At 39.8% G+C, this 21130-nt stretch overlaps 2 protein-coding genes across 8 annotated transcripts in view; one reads left to right on the forward strand and one right to left on the reverse strand.

Moving 5' to 3' along the window:
- The first annotated feature begins 699 nt into the window (after positions 1-699).
- Positions 700-3953, forward strand: SEC61G (Sec61 translocon gamma subunit). 4 transcript variants are annotated; one of them, XM_017823250.1, is made up of 4 exons: positions 700-765; positions 1523-1622; positions 2814-2916; positions 3759-3953. In XM_017823250.1, the coding sequence occupies exons 2-4, from the start codon at positions 1529-1531 to the stop codon at positions 3766-3768; spliced, it is 207 nt and encodes a 68-aa protein (XP_017678739.1). In that variant the 5' UTR covers positions 700-765; positions 1523-1528; the 3' UTR covers positions 3769-3953. The 4 variants fall into 4 exon arrangements, with proteins under 4 accessions (XP_017678739.1, XP_017678748.1, XP_017678755.1 ...); XM_017823259.1 differs by having other exon boundaries at positions 721-748; XM_017823266.1 differs by lacking the exon at positions 700-765 and adding an exon at positions 1122-1414.
- A 1245-nt stretch (positions 3954-5198) lies between these two features.
- The window catches only part of TPK1 (thiamin pyrophosphokinase 1), a 307366-nt gene continuing 291434 nt past the window's right edge, over positions 5199-21130 (reverse strand). For 3 of the 4 annotated variants that reach the window (XM_017823218.1, XM_017823190.1, XM_017823201.1), the window contains one exon: positions 5199-5477. In XM_017823218.1, the coding sequence (XP_017678707.1) occupies positions 5359-5477 (119 nt within the window). In that variant the 3' untranslated portion in view covers positions 5199-5358. Of the gene's footprint in view, positions 5478-5623; positions 5667-21130 lie in introns of all 4 variants that reach the window. The other variant, XM_017823227.1, reaches the window with a different exon arrangement.

Below are 21130 nucleotides of genomic sequence, written 5' to 3' on the forward strand. Positions count from 1 at the left end.
AAGTTTTTAATGGGTTTTTGTTTGTTTGTTGGGTTTGGTTGTTCTGGTTTTGTTTGTTTGTTTTTGTTTGGGTTTTTTTTTGTTGGTTTTGGTTTTTCGCCATCCCTTCATCGCTCAGCATTTGTTACAGGCATATCCACAGAATCAGTTAGGGTGGAAAATGCCTCTCAGATCATCAAGTCCAACCTATGATGGAATATATCCGTGTCAACTAGACCATGGCTCTGACTGCCACGTCCAGCCTTTCCTTAAACACCTCCAGGGATGGTGACTTGCAGCCCATTCCAATGCCTAACCACTTTCTATGAAGAAATCCCCCCTAATGCCCAACCTAAACGTTCCCTGGTGCAGCTTAAGACTATGTCCTCTCTCCTGTCTCTTGTTGCCTGGGAGAACAACATTGGTACTTTCTTCCCTTTATTTCCGGCTACGAGATTCTTGGATCTGAAGGCTACAACAGCACGGAAAGCAAATGTATCGTCAGACACCCTCAGAGGAGTCCCGGAGACCGGAAAAGAAAAGAAAAGAAAAGAAAAGAAAAGAAAAGAAAAGAAAAGAAAAGAAAAGAAAAGAAAAGAAAAGAAAAGAAAAGAAAAGAAAAGAAAAGAAAAGAAAAAGTGACCAACTCCGCACTCCCCAAATCCTCCTTTTTCCCCTCAAAACCCGCCCCCGCCACCCGGAAGGGGCGTGGCCGCGCGCGCGGCGACGTCACAGCCCCGCCTCCGCTGCTCTGTGCGACGTGTCCCTGGTCCGGCGGCGCGGGCGGTGAGGGAGAGGGGTGTCCGGGGGGATCCCGGGGCGGATCCCAGGGGTCCCTCCGCTTGGGGAGGCAGGCACGAGGGGTCGGGCAGCAGGGCCACTGAGCCCCAGGAGGGCGCGGGGGCCGAGGCCGGAGGTGGCGGGGGAGCTGCGGCGGGCAGGGCCGGCCTCGGCCGCAGCGGGGTGGAGGGGAGGCGCTGGGAGAGGCGGGAGGGTCCGGCCTCTTATCGGGATATCAGGGGGTCCGTGCGAGTTAATGCCAGCGGATCCCCCCAGGCGGGGGTCCTGCGCGGGGTGGCAGTGCTGGCACTTGTGCGCTGTGAGAACGAGACGCGGCCACAGCGTTCCCCCGGTGCAGCTTTGGGCTGGGGGCGCTTCTTGAAACCAGTGACTTCTGCCTGTTCAGACATCTTCAGCAGTGTTTTCTGAAACGCGGCGTAGGACATAAGCTGAGAGGAAAATCTGATGGAGCTGTTGTTTTCTGTGCCGAAAGGCATAATTTTTCCTATTTTTTTTTTTTCAGTCAGAAGTAGGCCCTCATGTTTGTTTACTGATACAGTCTCTTCATTTTCTGCAAAGTGGAAGTATCTTTTAAAGTCCACTTAGGTTGGAATATGAAATTTTAAGTTATCTTAAGTCTTTACAAATTTTGTAGGTAACTGCTATTTCTGTAATTAAAAAATTCTGTTTTGCAATATATGTATATATATATATATATATATATATGTGGAACCATCAATGGTAAATGCATTCACCTTTGCAGGTAATCATGGATCAGGTAATGCAATTTGTGGAACCCAGCCGTCAGTTTGTGAAAGACTCCATACGACTTGTTAAAAGATGCACCAAGCCTGACAGGAAAGGTAAAGCACACAATAAACCAGAACACAAACTTATATCTTACCACGTGTCTTTCCATATGTCACTTCTGCTGATTAATTTGCTGTGAATTTTTCTCATCTGCCAGTATGAGATTTAAACTTGAGCAGTTGTCTAAATGGTAATGGATTTATGGTTCTGGATATAATAAACTTGGATATGTTCTTTTCTCGTACATACGTAGGTGTGTGAGTGGAAGTAAAACTCACGTTATGAAACAGGCTAAGTAGCTGAAATTAGCCATTTTGAGACAGGCAAGCAATGCTTTTCATGTATAAAGTAAACTGATCTGAAAAGAACTTGTGTGCACTTTGAAATGACAAATGAAGCAGTCACATGTGACTGATTGCAGTGAAATTGGGGGAAATTCTAGTGGAAAAGACTTTATTTTAGGAGACTTCAATGGAGCCAGAATTGCTTTTTGCAGTGCCCATTCAGTGCTCCACAGTTGTCAGACACTGCCTGATTGGGATGGGAAGAATTTTGTTGCTGGGAGTATAGAAGAGAGGTTTTGGACTTTCTCAAAGGCCTTAGAGAGAAGCTGTAACTGTAATCAGAATGCAACTGGTCATTCTTACTGTTAATATTTACAATGCTTTATTTATGTGCTAAGAATGAACAATTCTATGACTCTAAGATTACTGGCATCTTCTGAGATCAGTAGGGAACTTCATTCATGGTCAGACTGGCAGGTTTGTTGACCTTCTTAGTCCACTTCATGGTTGCTGTCTTAAAATAATTGAAAATATCACAAGTACTCAATTTTTGTGGGGACTTAAGGTGCTGTCCTTCTGTGACAGACATGAATGGAGCTTTTATATTTTTGATACTTTATTGGGGATTATTTTCAGGGCTTGTAGGGTTGTAAAGGAAAGATAAAGGAAAAAATGTTCCATGAATTGTCATGGATTGTGGATATTTCTGATTTTGCTACTCAAAAAAATTGTGATTGGCCATTGTTAGTGGAAAGCAGCACCTTCTCTCTTAAAATCATCATCTGTCTTCTGAAAAAGTGGATTTGTTTCTCAGGGTCACTGCAGTGACTATTTCCAGAACTATTTCCTGTGTTAACATTATTCTCTAAAGAGATACCTCTCCTGTGGTCACTGCAGTGCACATCTATATGCCAATACATGAGACTTCCTAGACAAATTTTTTTGGTTTTGTTTTTGCAGAGTTCCAGAAGATTGCCATGGCAACAGCAATAGGCTTTGCAATAATGGGATTTATTGGTTTCTTTGTCAAATTGATCCATATCCCAATCAACAATATAATTGTGTAAGTAAATATGACCTTTAATTTCACTAAATTTTTACCTGTTCATTTTTAAACAGAGGATGTCAGTGAGCTCTACAGGATCCATGTTGCTTTAGTGTCTGCATTTCACATGTTAGTGTAATGTAAAAGGAGTTACTTGATTCAAAGAACTTAATCAGCAAGTAGGTTGTTAATTTAGCATGCTGCAAAATATTAGATCTGTAGATCTTTGTTTTTTTTCTGAGTATTCTGCTTCAAAACTGAACTTCAAATATTTTCATTTCCAGTTCCTCAGTGTGTGTTTGACCGTAGAACATTTACTTTATTTGGATCTTATACTCTCACAATTTGCAGTTTATAATTTGGGTATCCAAAGTAAACAGAGGGATGGTAAGGTAGAGAAAACTGAGTGGGTGTCCTGCAGGATGACAGAGCACAGAACAAAATTGGTCTTGTTTCATTTACTCTGCTAGATGTGTTTGAAAGTTTGGTTTCTGTGTAGCTGCATTCTGTAAAATCCCTTTTGGAATGAGTGTTGCAGCAGGAAAATCTTGACCCTTAAGTTGACTGGCACCATGGTACTGACCCATTAACACTACCAGTTAAAACTCCTCTTGTTATTCAGAGCTGATGTAATGCCCTTTCTAGCACTGGAAGAGATTAAATACTGTTCTGTGACCATGATGTGTGGCTTGCTTATACGTGTAAGAGTGGTCCTGTAGGCAAGGAGAAGTGTGTGAAAATAGGAGATAAGCTGCAATGGTAGTAAAGGTTGTCCTAGCAATGCAGTGGTGGGAGGATAAATTAGACTTCAGGTAGGATCACTTGATTAGTTGAAACTGATTACTTTGTTCTCTCAACAGAGGTGGCTGAATATTCATCATGAAGAAGAAGAAGAAGACAGTTGTGACACCTGCTGCAAAGATTTCACAGCTTTAATTTGTTTGATATTAAACAAGCTCAGTTTGGGTTTTCAAACACTGTTGTCACCTTATTTTTCTTTCAAAGTGTATGTGATCATACCTGTCTATACTACAGGATTTTTTTCTTTTTTAGTAGTAGTGCCTTTTGTTTGTTTTGTTACATCTTTTAACTGGTAGTAGAATCATTCAGGTAGGAAGGAAGCTTGGGAGGTCTCTAGTCCAATGTCCTGCTCCTTGCTGGGTCAGTGTTGCACTCTTGACAAGATTGCTTAAGCTTTGTCCAGTCAGATATTGGAAGCCTCCAAGGATGACAACTGTATGACCTCTCTTCAGGAGCTGTTTACTAAGCAGTAAATTAAGCATAGGAACAGCATTGTTCCAGCAAAAGTAGACAGCAAGAAAACAACATTCCTGTATCCTTTCAGGTGGTAATTTAAAAGTCTTATCAACTGAAATTCTTGTCACTAATTTCTAGAATCACCATCATTATCACTAATTCCTTTCTGCATTTGGAAGTCCTGCTAGGTTATATTATGTACTTGACTGGAAAAATCTTCCATCAAATGAAGAACTTGCATGGCCAGTCCTTATTCTGATGGCATAATTAAAAAACCCAAACTTGGTTACTGAGATGTACCATTTGAGGATAATTTAGTTGTCAGAGATGCTAAGCAGTCCTTCTGCAAATCTGCAACTCCTCACAGTGTTGGTTAGGATATACAACCATTTTGGATACTCTTCTGCACACAGAATTATAAAGGGCTCTGCATGTTGACCTGGAAGTTTTCATTATTAAATGAGCGAACATTTTGATTTTAAGAACTAAGCCTGCAAAAACTCTAGTAGGTGCAATGCTGTTCCTCCTCAGATTGAGATTAAGAAGTTTATTTCACTCCAGAAAGCTTACTGTAAGCATTTAGTATTTGCAGAAGCTACAATGGTACTTCTATTACAGATTTTAAAAGCACTTAATACTTAAAAATCTGATATTGATATTACAGGAAAACTGAAGCTCCTTCAGTACACAAACTTGTTTCCTAAGTAGAAAAGTTCAACTATTATTCTTCTTGAGAAATCTTCACCAGCAGCTACATATGTTACAAACCAGGACAGAAAAATGAGATTAACTAATCCTAGTGCTATCACCTTGTAATAAACTATGTGCAACTGGGTACTGTATTTTCTTTTGGCAAAAGGGGAAAAATAGTTCAGTATTGCAATAAAATACTTTGCAAAAGTAGTCTGGACTAACCAGATAAGCAGTAGCAGTTTCTTTACATTCATTTTTGTTTGTGACTGTACTGGGTGGCTGCTCATGTGTCTAATGGTTAGGTAGTGTGAGGTACCAGAATGAAGTACTCTATTACTGCAAGTAGTTTCGATTGGATCTCAAGTAACTTTTATTTCAGACTTGTTTTCCATTCGATACATAAAATCAGTGCCTGCTTATATTTTTTGGAACAGCTTTACTGTCTTAATTCAGTGAAATTTTGCAGTAATTGGAGTTGTGTTGGATCAGAAAAGGCAGCTGTAGCTGATCTTATCTTTTGATAGCCATTGTCCACAGCAAAGGTTTGTCTGTCTCGATAGTCACAATCCCAGAGCCATCATAGGTGTTGGAAGTACTGACGAGTGTTCCAAACTTCAGCACCTGGTTAGCTGTGAAAAAGAAATAAGAGACTTAGTGTTACTCTTCAACAATAAATGCACATCAGTGCATTTGTTTCAAAAGATAGCTGCTCCCTCAAAGAATGAAAAAATTGCTGAATAAATCTAACCCAGATAAACATAATTAAAATACCTACGTTAAATGTTAATTAGAAGGCTTCAGTGAAGCTTTTTGATAACCTGTAGTGGGAATAAATTAATACTTAATCCCCAAATTAACATTTTGATTTTATAGCAGATTATTACAAAAGCAATATGTCAGATATTCCCCAGAGTTTCACATCTGGAAATTTGTACTTCATTAGCATCAGCTCAAGTACCAGTGCTAGAAAAGGTATTTAAAGTAAGATAAGGCAGAGGATCTTATTTTACTTCCAAATTTGGGATTTGCTTTAGCTCAACAACAAACCAATAGTCTTTTAAAACATGAACAGTTCTAGAGCAAAGGCTAACAGTTAAAAGGGGTATTATTTAAGAACTTTGAATCAAGTGACTTGCATGTTTTCTTTTATTGCATGCCTAGTGAGGTAGGTGTCTGTGTACGTTAGAAACCACATGGCATTACTCTTAACAATACCAAAACGTGCAGGTTTTGTCTTTAATTTCTTCCCTTTTTGAGATAGCATTGCTTGCATTTTGCGAACATATCAACTTCCACAGTGGTACTCCACAACTAGTCAGTTCGGTTAGTCCTTGCTTATAGAAGGGTTCAGAGTAAGAACTCTTAGTCTCCTTTGCTTTAGCCTGTAAAACAAGCCAAATGGCAGCTCTTACTCACTGGCAGCACAGAGATAGATTTCCATGGAGGATACAAGGAGAGCTGCAGCTGAGGAGAATTATTCAGGAAGATCAGCAAGTCTGTGTGGCCTAACAGAATTGCCAAATTGTGCATTAATACTGAAGGAAAAATCCTCTGGGTTTGCTATTGAGTGACCCACTGCTAATTGAGATCTCCCAGTGATCGAAAGGTGTGCAGAGCAACTTAGTAAACTCTATTTTGTGATTTGTGCAGGAGACACGTTTTCCCATGTTGAATATCAACACAGGCTGTAGTACACTTGGGTGTAGTGCATGATTACAATGCATGTTACAGTGTCTACCTGTTGTTGGAAGCTGCACAGGAGGAATGGATCTTGCCAGGCTGTATGGCTTTAAAATAAGGGACAGTCTGACAAAAGCCAGGACATGTGGTTCAGTATCTCTTCTGCCAAATCTGTGCTTGCTGCTACTTATTGCTACTCCTACGCTTGTTATTAGCTTGAAATGAAATGAACTGAAGAGAAGGTTTCAGCTGCTAGCTCTGTTGGAACAAGAGTAACACCCAAGTTTCAGTACTACTGCAAATGGAAGTCTTGCCATTTGAATTTCTCAGGAGCTGGGAGCATAACTGCAGTGCAGTGCAGAAATTCAGCAAAGAGCAAAAGAAAAGTACCACTGTATTTGATCAACTGTGTACCTAAAGTAAAGGTGCTAGATTCTATCAGGGTGCTTTTGGACACACAACAGCACTGGGGAGGCTTCTAGACAAATGCCAGGATCAATGAGTTCTGGTGTTTGCCTTTGGAAGACAGAGCAGAGGCCACTGGGGTCTTGCCAGAAGTTGATACACTGGAACTGCATTGCCAGAGAGCCCAGATTTCACTGTTTACAGGTAAAAAAGTCATTTAATGATGAGGTAACACATGGGTAGAGTTCCCTGTGTAAAAATACTCCCAAAATAGTGTTAAGTCAAATCAAGTTATGAATGCTGCCAGTCAGTTTTAAGTAGGAAAGAACCGTAAATAGTTTAAAATAAAAATTATTGACACACAAATTACCCATATTTGGTTACTATATATTGAAGCTTGAAGGGGGTGGGGAGGAAGAACCTTGTGGATCAACTGCTGTATAAACCCACTCATTTAGTATCATTTATTGCTTCTTGCTCAAGAGTCAGAATAATACGTAATGTTTCACAGCTTTGCATATGAAATAATGGCTCTGTAGAAGGCAAGAATTAACAACATGGCAGCTTAATGAAACAAAATCTAAAGCTGTATTTCTTCATGCATAAAATTAAGTGAAAATGAGAGCATTTTTTTTCTTTAAATAGAAAATTCTTGCCCACTAGATGGAGCCTTTTATCTTTATCAGGTTTTCTTCTCACAAGGATCACAGTCTGAAATGCTGAAGTGAAAAAATGCAAAAACTATAAAACAGTACTGCTGATTCACGTGGGTCAAATGGACCAACTCCAAGCACTTTGTTTCACAACCAGCCAACATTTCCACTAACATAATTAAAAATGCATGCTTTCCATTCAGTAAATGAACAGTAATTAATGTGAAGAACTAGGTTTGAGCCAGTAAAGGAAATAAAGAGGATGTACATACATACTGCTGCTAGGGAAACATACTGCTGTGTCATGCATTTTGATGTGAAGTTTACAAGGTCAAAGAAGTGGGAAGTTTTATCAGTTCATACCTGATCCATTCCTTTTTTTTAAATGAATTTCAGTTGTATTTGTTAAGTCTTAGCGAGACCTTATGCCTTGGGAAAAAAAACCTATTACAACACCCATTCTTGCTCTTGAGATTATTTCTCATGAAATGCATTCCAAAGAAAACCACTTTTTTGTTTTCTAATATTTAGCATTTATAGTTTTGCTGGGTAGCAAACCCAATTTTAATAAAGGATTTCACATTTTGATTAAAAAAAATTATCTAAATCTCAAAAACCTGGGAATTCTAGAATTTTCTAATTAAAAGAAATCTTATTTTGGATCACTGAAAATTTTCTTCCCTTGTTTTTCATGAGAACTTTCAAGAACTGATTTGGATAAACCCATAAGTGATTTATTAAAAACAACCCCCCCCCACACCTGCTTCCAGCACTGTTAGAAGTTTTGCTTAGTGCTTTGGTTCCATTCAGACTGTGTTTACTGATAATAGACTGTTGATGAGAAAAATACCCAGCTCCTCCATTGTAGCTATATAGTGTTTCACATTACTCTCCACTAGTCCAGCATAGACTTCAAACTAAAAGCAAATGCTGTTCCCGCCTTTATTTTGGGGGAAAAAAAACCCAACCAAACAACAACAGCAAAAAAACCCAACAACCCAACACAATCAGAGGCAGCTTTTTGTGGTGTGCCCTATGTTCTTATCAGTAAGGACTTACTGATAGATTGCAACATACCATTAATTCAGACCAAAACATGGGCATAGAGAGGACTTATTTTGATGAGGTAGTGAAGGAATGTTTTTCTAGCAGTTTTTGTTTTGTTTATCAGGTGTTTGAATCTGCCAGTGTTTGAGAATGTTAGAAATAATTTAGAGAAGAAATTTGAGGGCATGTAGGTAAGCTTCCCAAAGGAGCATAATCACAAAGATCACTATTTCTTAGACGTGTCTTTTGCTGACCAAGTTATATGACTAAAGAGGAAAATTAACCCTGAGACTGCCAATTTCCACGATTTTTTTGCTCATATTTTGATTTTTTTTAAAAAATATGCAAATCTAAGGATGCCATGTGGACAATGTTAATCTCAGTTTAAGAATTGATGACTTAAGGTTGCAAGAACAACATTTGGAAATGTTAACAAAATACTCCCTATAAGTAGTCAAGATATATAATCAAACAAAAAACCCAAACCTGAAAATTTATTTTGAAATCTCACCATATTTATACCTCTACCACAGTTAGGAGTTATTTTTGAGTTGATGTACCATAAATGATTCCTAAGCCTCGCTTGCAATCTTTGTGCTGCCGACTTTCAGCCTGGAAACTGAGAAATAGTGTGGACTAATTATAAATAGATTGGGAGTCATCATGTTGGGTGCTGCAGAAACACTAACTCTCACTATCAGGTAATCTCTCTTAATAATTCTATTAATGATCTAGTAGATTAATAAACATTATTTCTATAACTTCATTGTACTATTTAGGAGATATATATATATACACACACACACAGGGCTTGAGGGAGGCATATTCAGAGAAAAACTTCATCGTAAACTTGCCATATGTAGCAAAAGCAAATCATGTCAGGTTCTTATCATTGTTACCACAAATGACTTAGAACAAAATAATATCATGATAAGCATAATACTGTGATACTTATACATTCTTCCTTTTCTCAGCTAGGTGTTTCAATTACTTCCTGAAATATGTAAAGTCACACCTTGCTGGTTTCCACCACCGAAAATAGAAATAAGGAAAGGAATACAAACAGATTGCCAATTCTGGCATAGATGTTTGGAATATTAAAATAATTAATTATTAATTAAAAGCCATATTACAGTGAATGTAATCCTCTTCCCCCTAGGCAAATGCTTCATCAAAATGTTAGAAAATAAAGATCAGTAAGCTGAAACACAAGCTAAAGTGAAATATTGAATCACCATTTGGTATCCTGTTACAGTTTATCTGGAGAGGATTTCCCTGAAGTTCTGTGTTAGGAGCAAAAATCTGCATTTAAATGGAGATACATTAGTAATGCATGAGGTAGTACTTTGCAGGTCACCCTATGTCTGCAGAATAGCAGCATTAATTTTGCTATTTAAAAATAAAAGAACCCAAGTAGTTTGTGGACTGATTTTCCTTTCATTCCTCCTAGTTTTACACTTGTGGTTTAGACTGACTTTAGTGGAGTTAATCTTGATTTACACTGATGGATACAAAGGAAAAATTGGGTCCTTGATCTCTGTGCAGTGGGAACTGCAAAACTGGAAGTTGCAAATAACAGTAATTTACAATAAAACATGGACTATTTTCAATATTGATGCAACAGAAGTACCATAAAGGCTTGCTGAGTCTTCTGGGAGGGAACAGGCTAGCCTGTTACTGCACTGATCCCCTCAGGGCCAAGGGGAGTTTTGAATAAGCAGAAAATTGCATTGGGCAATTTTTATAACTATTGTAGCTTTTGGTACCTGGTTTTGTAGCACAAAACAAGGGTTTTGCAATCTCAATGTATTCATACAAGCAGGCTTATGAAAGCATTGAGAGGATATGGGGTGAAGGGGGTCCAGCAGGCAGGGCCAGGTGGCTATTCCACCGGTTCAGATGCTGGCAAAGACTCTTGGCAGGGGCTCTGCAGCACAGGCTGCTTGGCCTCACATCAGTGGGAATTCAGGAGGTGACAACAAAAGCACTGGCTGTCAAGGCTTCAAAATTTCATTTAAAAAGAGAGAAAAATATGTTAACAGGACTGTGTGTTCTGCCCTGGATAGAAACCATCCATGTTGGGTGAGCCTTCAGAAATGCAAATGGATGTCAGAAGTTTTCAAATTTATTTCCAGCACACATTTTTTTCCAGCTTTGTAATCACAGTGGTACTGTAACAACAGCTCTAACTCTTCCTGTCACATCACCTGCTTGGTGGCAATTTAAAATGATAAGCTGATAAAAATGATGCTAAGAATCAGAGCGCTTTCTACATTTAGGTCTCTGCTGCTTCTACTGCTTCACCAAGATCAACAAGAATCATTAACTGCAGGGAGTTTCTACAGCTATTAGCAGCGTTTTAGCACTGCTAACAAGATGTGCTTCAGTGTTTGTTCAGGATCACTTTGGCCTCAACTTGGTTAAAGTGGCCTGGAAAGTAAGACAAGGAAATGGTATATACTGTTTTAAGTAGTGTCTTTCCAGTCGAGATATGATAAAGCTGTACCAATACTACAATAGTAGAAGTGATTTAGGAAAAACAGTAAGTCAGAGAAATAGCTGTCTGGAAGACTGTTTCACTAAACTAAAGGGAAAGTCAGGCTATGAAGTAACTATAAGAGTTGAGTTTAGCCAGTAAGAAGTAGGGTGTTTACTTATTTTTAATGCTTTCTATTTGTATAATGTTTGTAAGTTTGTATAATGTTTACCAAACTACTTACAACTCTTAGGGGCTGTACAGGTGACAGGTACTATTAATAATAATGTTAGAGCACTGAAGAAACAGCTGCAGAAATAAAATGTAGCTTCAGTTTGACAGTCGTTGCTGTAGAGATTTTGCATATAAGGTAGACAAAATAACTTGTTGCTATTTTGGTCTGTCTCTACTTTGTGTTGTGAGATAAAGAACACTATTCTCATGAGAAAAAGGGCAAGAGTAATACTGAGATGCATCAGCTAATGAATTGTCTTACTTCTAACTTGTCCATAAGACACCTCCTTACGCACATCATCCTATTATGCTGTTAGGCTTTAGAGACATTACTTAGTCACACAAAGCTGAGGATGGCAATCTCGTGCAATACTGAATCCTGAGATTAGCTTAAAACAATGGTGTTCTGTCACGGCATTTTGGTCTGAAGCTCTGGTTTGACATGACAGCAAAGAACCTAAAAATACTTGCTATTTTGAAAGCTGCCATGCTGCCAACTTGATATGATGCTAGCAGTGAAATCTACCAAATTTGTTAGAGAAATCCAAATGATCCTAGCAATTGACCACACACAGTGCTGCAGAAAGGAGTGAAATTCTCCCTACATTCCTCATGACTGGGTTGTTGGAGACAGGGAAGAGAGACGGGGGAAGAGGAAGGAGAAGGAATGTTTTCCTGACCCAAATCTCAGAGCTAGGTGACTATGTCCATGTACTCAGGCTTCAAATAACTTGGCACCAGAAAGCTTTTCAGCACAACCAGCTCCAGGACTGACCATGGTCAACAACTTGCCTCTAGCTACAGTAATTTTCCAGCACTATATATAATGATGAAAAAAACCCCTATCTATCCTTCAGCGTGTTTTAAAGTATGATACTAGTTAACTAGAACACAATGTTAATTATTTTTCTCTTCTATTCTTTGGAATCCTGATAAATCCTGTCACATTTAGATTAATATATTCACAAGAAGAGGCAGTAAAAGAGGATTTTAAAACACATTCGTAATACAAGTCTTTCAGCTTCTGTATGCATACCATTGTTCCCATCATTTGCAAAAAATGTGCAGATACAATGATTATTCCTGTAACAATCAAACTGGGCCTGTAGCTGCAATATTGATATGTGGATATCTGCTCAGTAAATACCTACACAGCTTGGGTTAAATGGGGATTTCGCTCATCCGCTCTATGGAGGAGAACTGCAGCAATGCCATAAATATTACACAACAGTCTTGGCCAACCTCTTATACCGCCTACCAGTGTGTAGGAAGAGTCCCCAGCATCAACTCTCCCAAGAAATTTAGCACTTCTCTGCTCTCTTTCTCTGTGATGGGGATATGATTTTCCTAAGGGAGTTGATCTAAAGCCAGTCCCTAACCTGCCCTGAAAACCAAATTTAAGCAGGCTATCTTCTCCAGTGCTGCCAGCACTAGCTCAGGACCATATCTAGAGTCCTGTTCTGCTGCACACATTGCTTTGTCACTGGGCTTCAGTGCCAAAAAAAAATTAAATATGATTTGACAAAGCTCTGTAAAGGCTCAGCCCTTAACTCCAGTTTCTGCCATGTTTTGTAGGGGCAGGAAGCAGAGCAGCCACACAGCGGTGGGCTGGAACCAGTATTTGTGTCAGAGCAAATGTGGATGCGCACAACGTGCAAAGTTACAACAGCAAAGATCAAAGTAGATCTTCTGAAGTCTAGGAGGGTGTATTGGGTTTGGTAGCAGGGGGGCTACAGGGGTGGCTTCTGTGAGAAGCTGGAAGCTTCCTCCATGTCCAGTAGAGCCAATGCCAGCCAGGTCCAAGACAGCCCTGCCACTGGCCAAGGCTGAGCCAATCAGGAATGGTGGTAATGCCTAAGTAATAATGCATTTAAGAAGGGAAAAAAAGGTTATTGTGTAGATGTAACTGTGGCCAGAGGGGAGTGAGAATATGTGGGAGGAACAACTCTGCAGACACCAAGGTCAGTACAGAAGGAGGGGGAGAAGGTGCTCCAGGTGTCAGAGCTGAGGTTCCCCCAAAGCCCGTGGTGCAGACCATGGTGAGGCAGCTGTGCCCCGGCAATCCATGGAGGTCAACAGGAGTGCAGAGATCCACCTGCAGCCCATGAAGGAGACCCATGCTGGAGCAGTGGATGCCTGAAAGAAGGTTGTGAACCCATGGGAAGCCTGTGCTGGAATGGGCTCTCAGCAGGGAGACCTGTGGACCTGGGGAGAGAGGAATCCACACTGGAGCAGGTCTCCTGGTAGGACTGGTGACCCTGTGGAGGACCCAGGCTGGAGAAGGCTGTGCCTGAAGGACTGCACCCCATGGAAGGGGACCCACACTAGAGCAGTTCATGGAGAACTGTTGCCCGTCAGACGGACTCATGTTAGAGAAGTTTGTGGAGGACTGTCTCCTGTGGGAGGGACCCCACACTGGAGCAGGGGAAGGACTCTTATCCCTGAGCAGTGTCAGGAACAACGTGTGCTGAACTAACCATAACCCCCATTCCCTGTCTCCCTGTGCCACTGAGGGGTGGGAGGTAGAGCCCAGGGAAGGAGGGAGGGGTGGGGGGAAGGTGTTTTTAAGGTTTATTTTACTTCTCATTATCCTGCTCTGATATTTTTGGTAATAAATTCAATAAATATCCCCAAGTTCAGTTTTGCCGATGATGGCAATCGGTGACTGATCTCTCTCTGTCCTTGTCTCAACTCATGAACCTTTCACTATATTTTCTCTCCCCTGTCCAGTTGTGGAGAGGAGTGATACAGCAGTTTTAGTGAGTACTTGACATCCAGCCATGGTTGAGCCCTCACAGAGGGGTTCAATATATTGCATATTTAAACCTTTCCCCTCCAAGTCCAGCCCTGCACCAGAACTGACCTAGTTGATGGCTGCTCCGTTCAGACTCCTGGATGGCCCCCCAGGAGCCACAGATTCTCATGACCACCAATTGCTGAGTTTCTTGCTCCAAGGCCTCATGTCAGTCAAGCTGCCTGATGAGACAGAATGGCAGATCTAGTGCTGAAAAAGTTCCTCTGACCACAAGGAAGAGAACAATTGCCTTCAACTCCAAGCACTGGTCAGTGCAAAGAAGGGTATGTGCCCTGCCACACTGAATCCCGGGATAGCTGTTTGCAACATGGCCTGCAGAGGGCCATCACCAGTCTTGAAAGCAAGCTGCAACCCCTCTTAGCTACTAGCACTTTATTACAAATAATCAACTTCAATCAAATTAAATCCCTGACAAACAATTTTATTATGCTAGCTTTAACAGAGAAAGGCACCATTTCCTAACAGAGTTTTATGGAAATATGGTATTACATTTACATGGAAAAATGAAGAGAACAAACAACATCCTTACGCACAAAAGGCACCATTAATACAGCAGCTGTGCTTTTGTCTGAAACATTTCTCTAGAAGCGGGTAATTATTATTTAAAAAACCCACACTGATCTGCTCCTGACAGCTCACAAGGTACATGTTTATCTACTTGCTCTCCCTGACAGCTGATCTATTCTAGGCACAGGTAACTAACTAATAAAGTCTATTATATTTCTAATAGAAAAGTAATTCCATTTATCTTTACCCTTCCTAGCAGCACTGCTTCCTTTCACTGGGTTGGGGTGGGATGCTGTTAAGAGGTTTCTAAAATGGGGTTATTTTCACCCCTAGAATTGCTGTGCATTACTTAGAATTTTAGATTGCTCTGCTTTCTTGAGAAAAAACAATTAGACACAGATAGTATCACCCTGAGGATGAAGCAAAAGCAATTATTTCTGTTACAAAATGTCCCCCTAGATCTGCATGTGAACAACTAAGCTTTTTGATTTTTAATTTTATTACTTTGTCTTTCTCTTAACAAATAATTAATATGGTTACTAACATCCGATGTACCTCTAATGTCTATATGATTTCAATTATAAAGCCATTACTGATACTTATTAATTCTATTCCATTTATCTTCAAACCTGCATCATAAACTTAAAACATTTGTTGACATTCATGGAGTTGCAGCTCCTCTAAACTCGCTCACAGGAATCCAGCAAAGTTTATGTGTTGCAACCCTTGAGACAGAACATGAGATTCAATAGGAGACTGAAAACCACACTGTTTGTAGTTCAGAGGCAGTCAGTTGGATTAGATGGCTCTCCATGTCCTCCAACAAGTAAAGGATTTTTTTGGAAAAAGTGTTGTTCAATGTGTCTTTCAATCCTCCTTCTTTCTAAGCTATAAAGTCAGATTTAAAAACAAAAGAATCCAAAAAAAATGTAACTTATGACACAGCAAAGCCTGTTTTAGCTGGTATAAGCCACTTCACCCCTCATTAGAACCCTTTGCTCCAGAAAGGACAGGGGAGTGGTATCTGCCTTCTATATGAATCAGTAAGTCCTTGCACACGGCTCATTTAAAGTTCCTGGCTGTTTGCTTTTACAATTTTTTTTGGGGGGATGCAAGATTCAGATTTGTTATCGATGCTGCTGAACACAAACAGCTTCTATATAGTTTGTCCCCAAAATGAAGAAAGGGAGATTCATCATTAAAGACAAGTCCTAAGTCTCATCGACTGTCAAAGACTTTATTCGAGTGGAAAACTAGCTACTGAGAATCCATTAGCCAGTTGTGCACTTTGGAAAAAATCTGATTGATTTTGAGCAATGATTTCCAATATGAGCAGTGCTCTTCGTGTTGGTGTGCTTCCTCCTCCTGACCTCTGAAAAGCCTTTTTTGCCCTGCCTACCTCCCCTCTTTGCAAACTGGCTTAGCTATTTATCTTTTACATTCAGAAACATGTCATGCACTTCAAGGCCCTGAAAGGATTCAGTGGCTGGGGGAATGTTTTCTCCTGGTTCTTCTTCTCTAGGGAACTCTGCCTCAGCAGGGCTATACCATGCTTTCTGCCTGGGCTGGGAGGGATGAAAGGCTTCTGCATTAATGATGCAGTGCTGAGCCAGGCACTGCCCAGGCCAGGTGGGGTAAGCTCTCGAACCTCAAACGCAGAGACTGAATGCACCACTAAATTAATGTAGTGCTACATGGTGCAGCCAAAGACATTGAAGTTTTAAGAGTGCAATTGATTAGATGTAGTTCAACTTTCAAACACACTGGTCAAGATGGATTGCAACAGTCATGCCACGGCACAGTGATGCATGTCAGCAGGCTCTCAGTTTTACTGCATGGAGGACTTGACATTGGCTTTTAAGCTACCAATAAACTACCCTAACACTGCAAGAAGTGGGAAGGAAAAGGAACTACAAATCCAGTAGTCACATGTAAAATAAAAGACTAAGCCAACTACATTACAGCTTGTCTGCTGCCAACACCAAATAATTTCTAGGACTTGAGGTTGAAAGAACATGATAGCTGCAATTGCCAAGTAAGGAAGTGCCTCCTCAAACAGCTTCTTTTTTTAAACTACAGGGAGCTTCCATAAAGTAAATCTGCTTACAGACTGGAATGTTCCTTCTCTTACCTGAAATTACTGTCATCTTCAAACATTTGTAATTCCTCACTAATTATCAGTTTCTGAGGATTACTGTAGGAGAAACATTCCTATCAACAGTTAAGAAAGCTACCTTTCTGAATTATATTTTGAACTCAAAATCAAAGTGGTGAGATGCTGGAAAAGGTTTCCCAGAGAAGTTGTGGATGCCCCATCTGTGGAAATGTTCAAGGACAGGTTAGATGGGGCTTTGAGCAACCTGGTCTAGTTGAAGGTGTCCCTGTCTATAGCAGGGGGGTTGAACCTAAATGTCCTTTAAGGCCTTTTCCAAACAAAACTGTTCTATGATTCTATGAAATATGACTGTATCTTATCTGACATTGCTTTTCCCATCCTGGCCGTTTGTTGTACTCAATATTTTCCATTTTTTTTGCTTGTTTTGTAGTCACTTCACAAAATGTGTGATACCTAGCAGAATTTCATTGACATAAAGTATTTCAGTGCTTAAAATCACTGGATGTGAAATACTTTTTTATTTTGAAAATATGGAAAATTCTACTGAAAGCAAAATTATCTCAGAGGAAAAGCAAACTTTGCTAAAAATTACTATTAAAACATTTCTGTTAGTTCTAGAAACAATGATAGCAGCTTAGATTCCTCTTAAATTCACATCTTCCTTAAAAGCATCTGAAGGAATTAAAAATAGCACTGTAAAAGGTATCTGATTAACTCACCATCTACAGCAGACTAATGCAACATTTTAGAAGTGTGGCATAAGTGTGAGAAAAAAAAAAAGTGCAGTTTAAAAAGATAGGGTTAAAAAGATAGTTTAAAAAGAGTAGGGTTGTGTATTTCTTTACCCTGGGGGGAGAATAATAGATGTTGAAGTTTATTTCATATCTTGTTTCAAAATTTATTTTAACTAGGTGTGTTTGCTTAAAATTGAAAAAAAAAATCCCAGCAACATGAATTTCTACTTTCAAATAAGGCAGATCAATAATAAAGCATGCAGTATTTACAAATTATAACCATTTCTTTAACAACTTGCTATGAGGTTTCCCACCAGTAGTCTCAACATCTGCTGCACAGAGCATTAAAAGATGGATGTATCTATGACTAATGCTTATGGGAAAAACTTGACATAGCAATAATAGTTCAATTTGAATTCTTCTATGCTATACTATTCTAAATGTCCTACAACATCCACATTTAAAAAAACCCTCTGATGTCTACATGATTACAAAGTAAACAGAAGTACCTAAGAACTGACACATCTAGAGATTAATCCTGGGATATTTCAATTAGAGTAGACACTTTAACCAAATTCAGAAGTCTAAAAGTAAGTGAGCCCTACAACTCTATTTGACCTCTTGGAAGATGTGGGTATAGACACATATTCCTCTTAATATCATAATTTTAGAAGGATATTGTTACATATCACTAGAATACACCCAGTGACATGGAAGAGGTCAGTATATCTCCAAGGTAACCCTCAAAACCTAAAGATGTCTCATGCAAGGTTTGGACCCAACATGAAGCTTGGTGATCTCTGAACAGTTATATCTACTCTGTAATTTAAGGCATGGTCACCGAGTATCAAAAGGTGTATCTGTTACAGAATAGGCAGCACTGCTCTTTTAGAAACAGGTAGGTTTGTTTCAAGACCATCAAAATAATGTCACATGCATGCCCACTACAAGGCAGCCCTCATGAGACCAAGGGAAGCACTTTGCAGTGATCCTCAAAATCAGCCAGGAGGAAAGTCTGATAAGAGCTTAAACCTTACTGGGGGTTGGGTTTAGAAAACACCCAGTTAAACACCAACATTTACAGGAAGAACTGGAGAACCTTGCAAGATTTGTACATGACTGGTATAGAGGAGCCTTGCAGCAATGAGGTCAGGACATGGTGAGAGGTTTGTCATGTCATGTGCAAGAGTGAAACCTGAACAATACTGATTTTGAAGGGCTCGTTTACAGGTACATAAGCATAAAAAAGAGCAATAAAGTGTTACGTTTAAAAGCTGTGTGCAAAAATGTAGTTATATGACTTTTAATATTATTGGCTGCCAAGGGAATAAATCTCTGCATGCTGTGCTGAAAGGATATCCATAACTAGCTCTAGCATTCTCCAGTAAAGCACAGAATCTTTAAGGAAGGGCAGAATACTGCAGGAAGCTCTTACTCAAATATACCTGAAATCAGTCAGTCATAAAGGATGCCTTACAGATGGCTCACACACAAACTATGCTGGAAATGGGCTGAGAGGCTTGAAAACAATGCTTCAGAACAGAAAAAGTCCCTCAAATCTGTAGTTTTGGGGGAAGAAAGGAACACTATCAAAGATTTAACAGTAGAAAAAGCATGCCTTGGAAAGCTTGCCTTGCTGTAGCACACTAAACTCATGAAATGCACATTGCTGCCTAACCTCTGTTGCCCACAGGTAAACATTCCTGTTAAGAAGTTTTGCTCCCTCTCTTGGATTGTGGACTTCAAAAGCCAGGGGATGCTGAAAGCAACACTGAGACAACTCCTGTAATTTGTGGAAGACAGAACGGACAATATCATTGATGTAGCGTAATGAGCCGTTTCCCTCCTCCCCACTGTGATTAATGGTGTGGAGAGGAGGTCTGCTGGCTGAGCTGGTAGCCGTGGTTCTGGCCCTGGAGGCATGCCCTATATATAGCGCCTGTGAATACTTGCATGAGAGATTGGCAGGCAGAAGCAGCTCTGGGAGCCTTTGTTATTGTCCAGCTTACTCTTTCCTGAGCTCCTCCAGCTTGCACAATCTGCGTAGCCTCTGGGAAGGCAGCTTTAGAATTAGCTTACTTGATGGAAAAAGCTGCTCCTCTTGATGCATATGATGCAAAGTAATGTGACAATGATTGACAGCTAGGGGAGAAGAGGAGAGAAAATTGAGTTAAGTTGGGTATTGTGTGAAGAAGCAGAAGGGAGAAGGAGAAAAAAAGGAAAATTCCTCATTACCACAGCACGTGTGAAGTGGTGAAGATAAGAGTTGCTGGTTTTTGTAATAATAATCATTATTAAAATCAGTTAAGTTGACACAAGTTTATGATGGTATAAACAGTACCCCAGTGATTACTGGATGTTTTTCTTCAAAACTTCATCTTCTCCAAATAGAAAATAATTAATAAGTTTAGGAGTCTGCCAGCCTACTCCCCCTTCTCATTTGCGAACAGTTAATGTAATGTGAATACAAACCCCAGGGCCTAATCCTATCTGCACCTCCATTGATACACTATGCTCCTCATGTATAATTTAAGGTGAGTCAGAACTTGCCTGCCAGCTTCTCATTTCCTTCTCCCTTACACTGTGGAGTCAGTGGTAATTTTTATTGAATGATGCAATTACATCGCAATGTACACCAGGCGAAAGTGCGCTGAATGCTTTTGTGCTTTTTTAGTTCAGGCCTGAAAACAGAAGAAAAAGCTGTAATTGATTCCATCAGCCTTTTTTTGTATTGAAACAAAAGTTAACACCCAGAGAAGCTTCCTTGCACTAGAAAGATGAACTCAAAATTTGGAGTCTCACTTTTTTGCTTTAGGAGATGGTACACGACCAAGAGAGACATACCATCTCAGTTTATATCTTAGTTTATCTTCAGCAGACTGGTATGTTCTAGATCACTTGCATGGAAAGTTGAAATGTTGGAGAAGAAAAAAAGGGAGATGTGGAAATTATAACAACTTGAAGACACTCGTGGCAAAATTGGAGGTAGAATTATATATGTCAAGGAGGAAAATGCTTATTTGAACAAACCCCAACTGTCTCTTATTCTTAGTGATGAGTAAAAGAACCTTTTCCTGAGCTCCAGAAGGCATGCTAGAAATCACTGCTAGTTGCTGCTGTTTAGAAAGTTCTACAAGTGCCTCATGAAAATATGCCATGCTTGCATTCAGCCTGAAGGAACTACCATCATTAGTAAACAGGTAATGTTGTAGTTTGCCTCCTGCTGCATATATACATGCAGCTCTGTATAACAAAGTCGTAGGAGATAAGGTTAGGAAATGACATGCACAGTAGTTGTCTGTCTGTCAATACAGAAACCTTTTCTTCCAGAACAAAAACAAATGTTGGATTTTTTTTTTTGTTTAAATTCTGATCTTCTACAGTTACTAATATCAGACCATATGCCACAGCACACTCAGTTTGATGTAGCATTAACACCACTATTTTAGCAAGCTCTGCATGGATTCATGATGCTCTAAAACACTAAACCGTTCCCTCAAAACCCCTTAATTGCTAACGGGACTAATTTCAGTTTCTGTCCCTCTGAAAATCCTAGAACTTAAGCCACTCCCTCTTTACAGAGGCTGTAACCCAGGGTCATCTTTGCAAAAGATC

The sequence above is a fragment of the Lepidothrix coronata genome, unplaced genomic scaffold (genome assembly GCF_001604755.1).
Source record: "Lepidothrix coronata isolate B3197 unplaced genomic scaffold, Lepidothrix_coronata-1.0 Scaffold3, whole genome shotgun sequence".
Classification (NCBI taxonomy): domain Eukaryota; kingdom Metazoa; phylum Chordata; class Aves; order Passeriformes; family Pipridae; genus Lepidothrix; species Lepidothrix coronata.

Coding starts and splice junctions, on each gene's coding strand:
- SEC61G (XM_017823241.1), top strand. CDS start 1,505: ATGCATTCACCTTTGCAGGTAATCATGGATCAGGTAATGCAATTTGTG. Junction 1,623..2,813: donor CACCAAGCCTGACAGGAAAG/GTAAAGCACACA, acceptor TTGTTTTTGCAG/AGTTCCAGAAGATTGCCATG.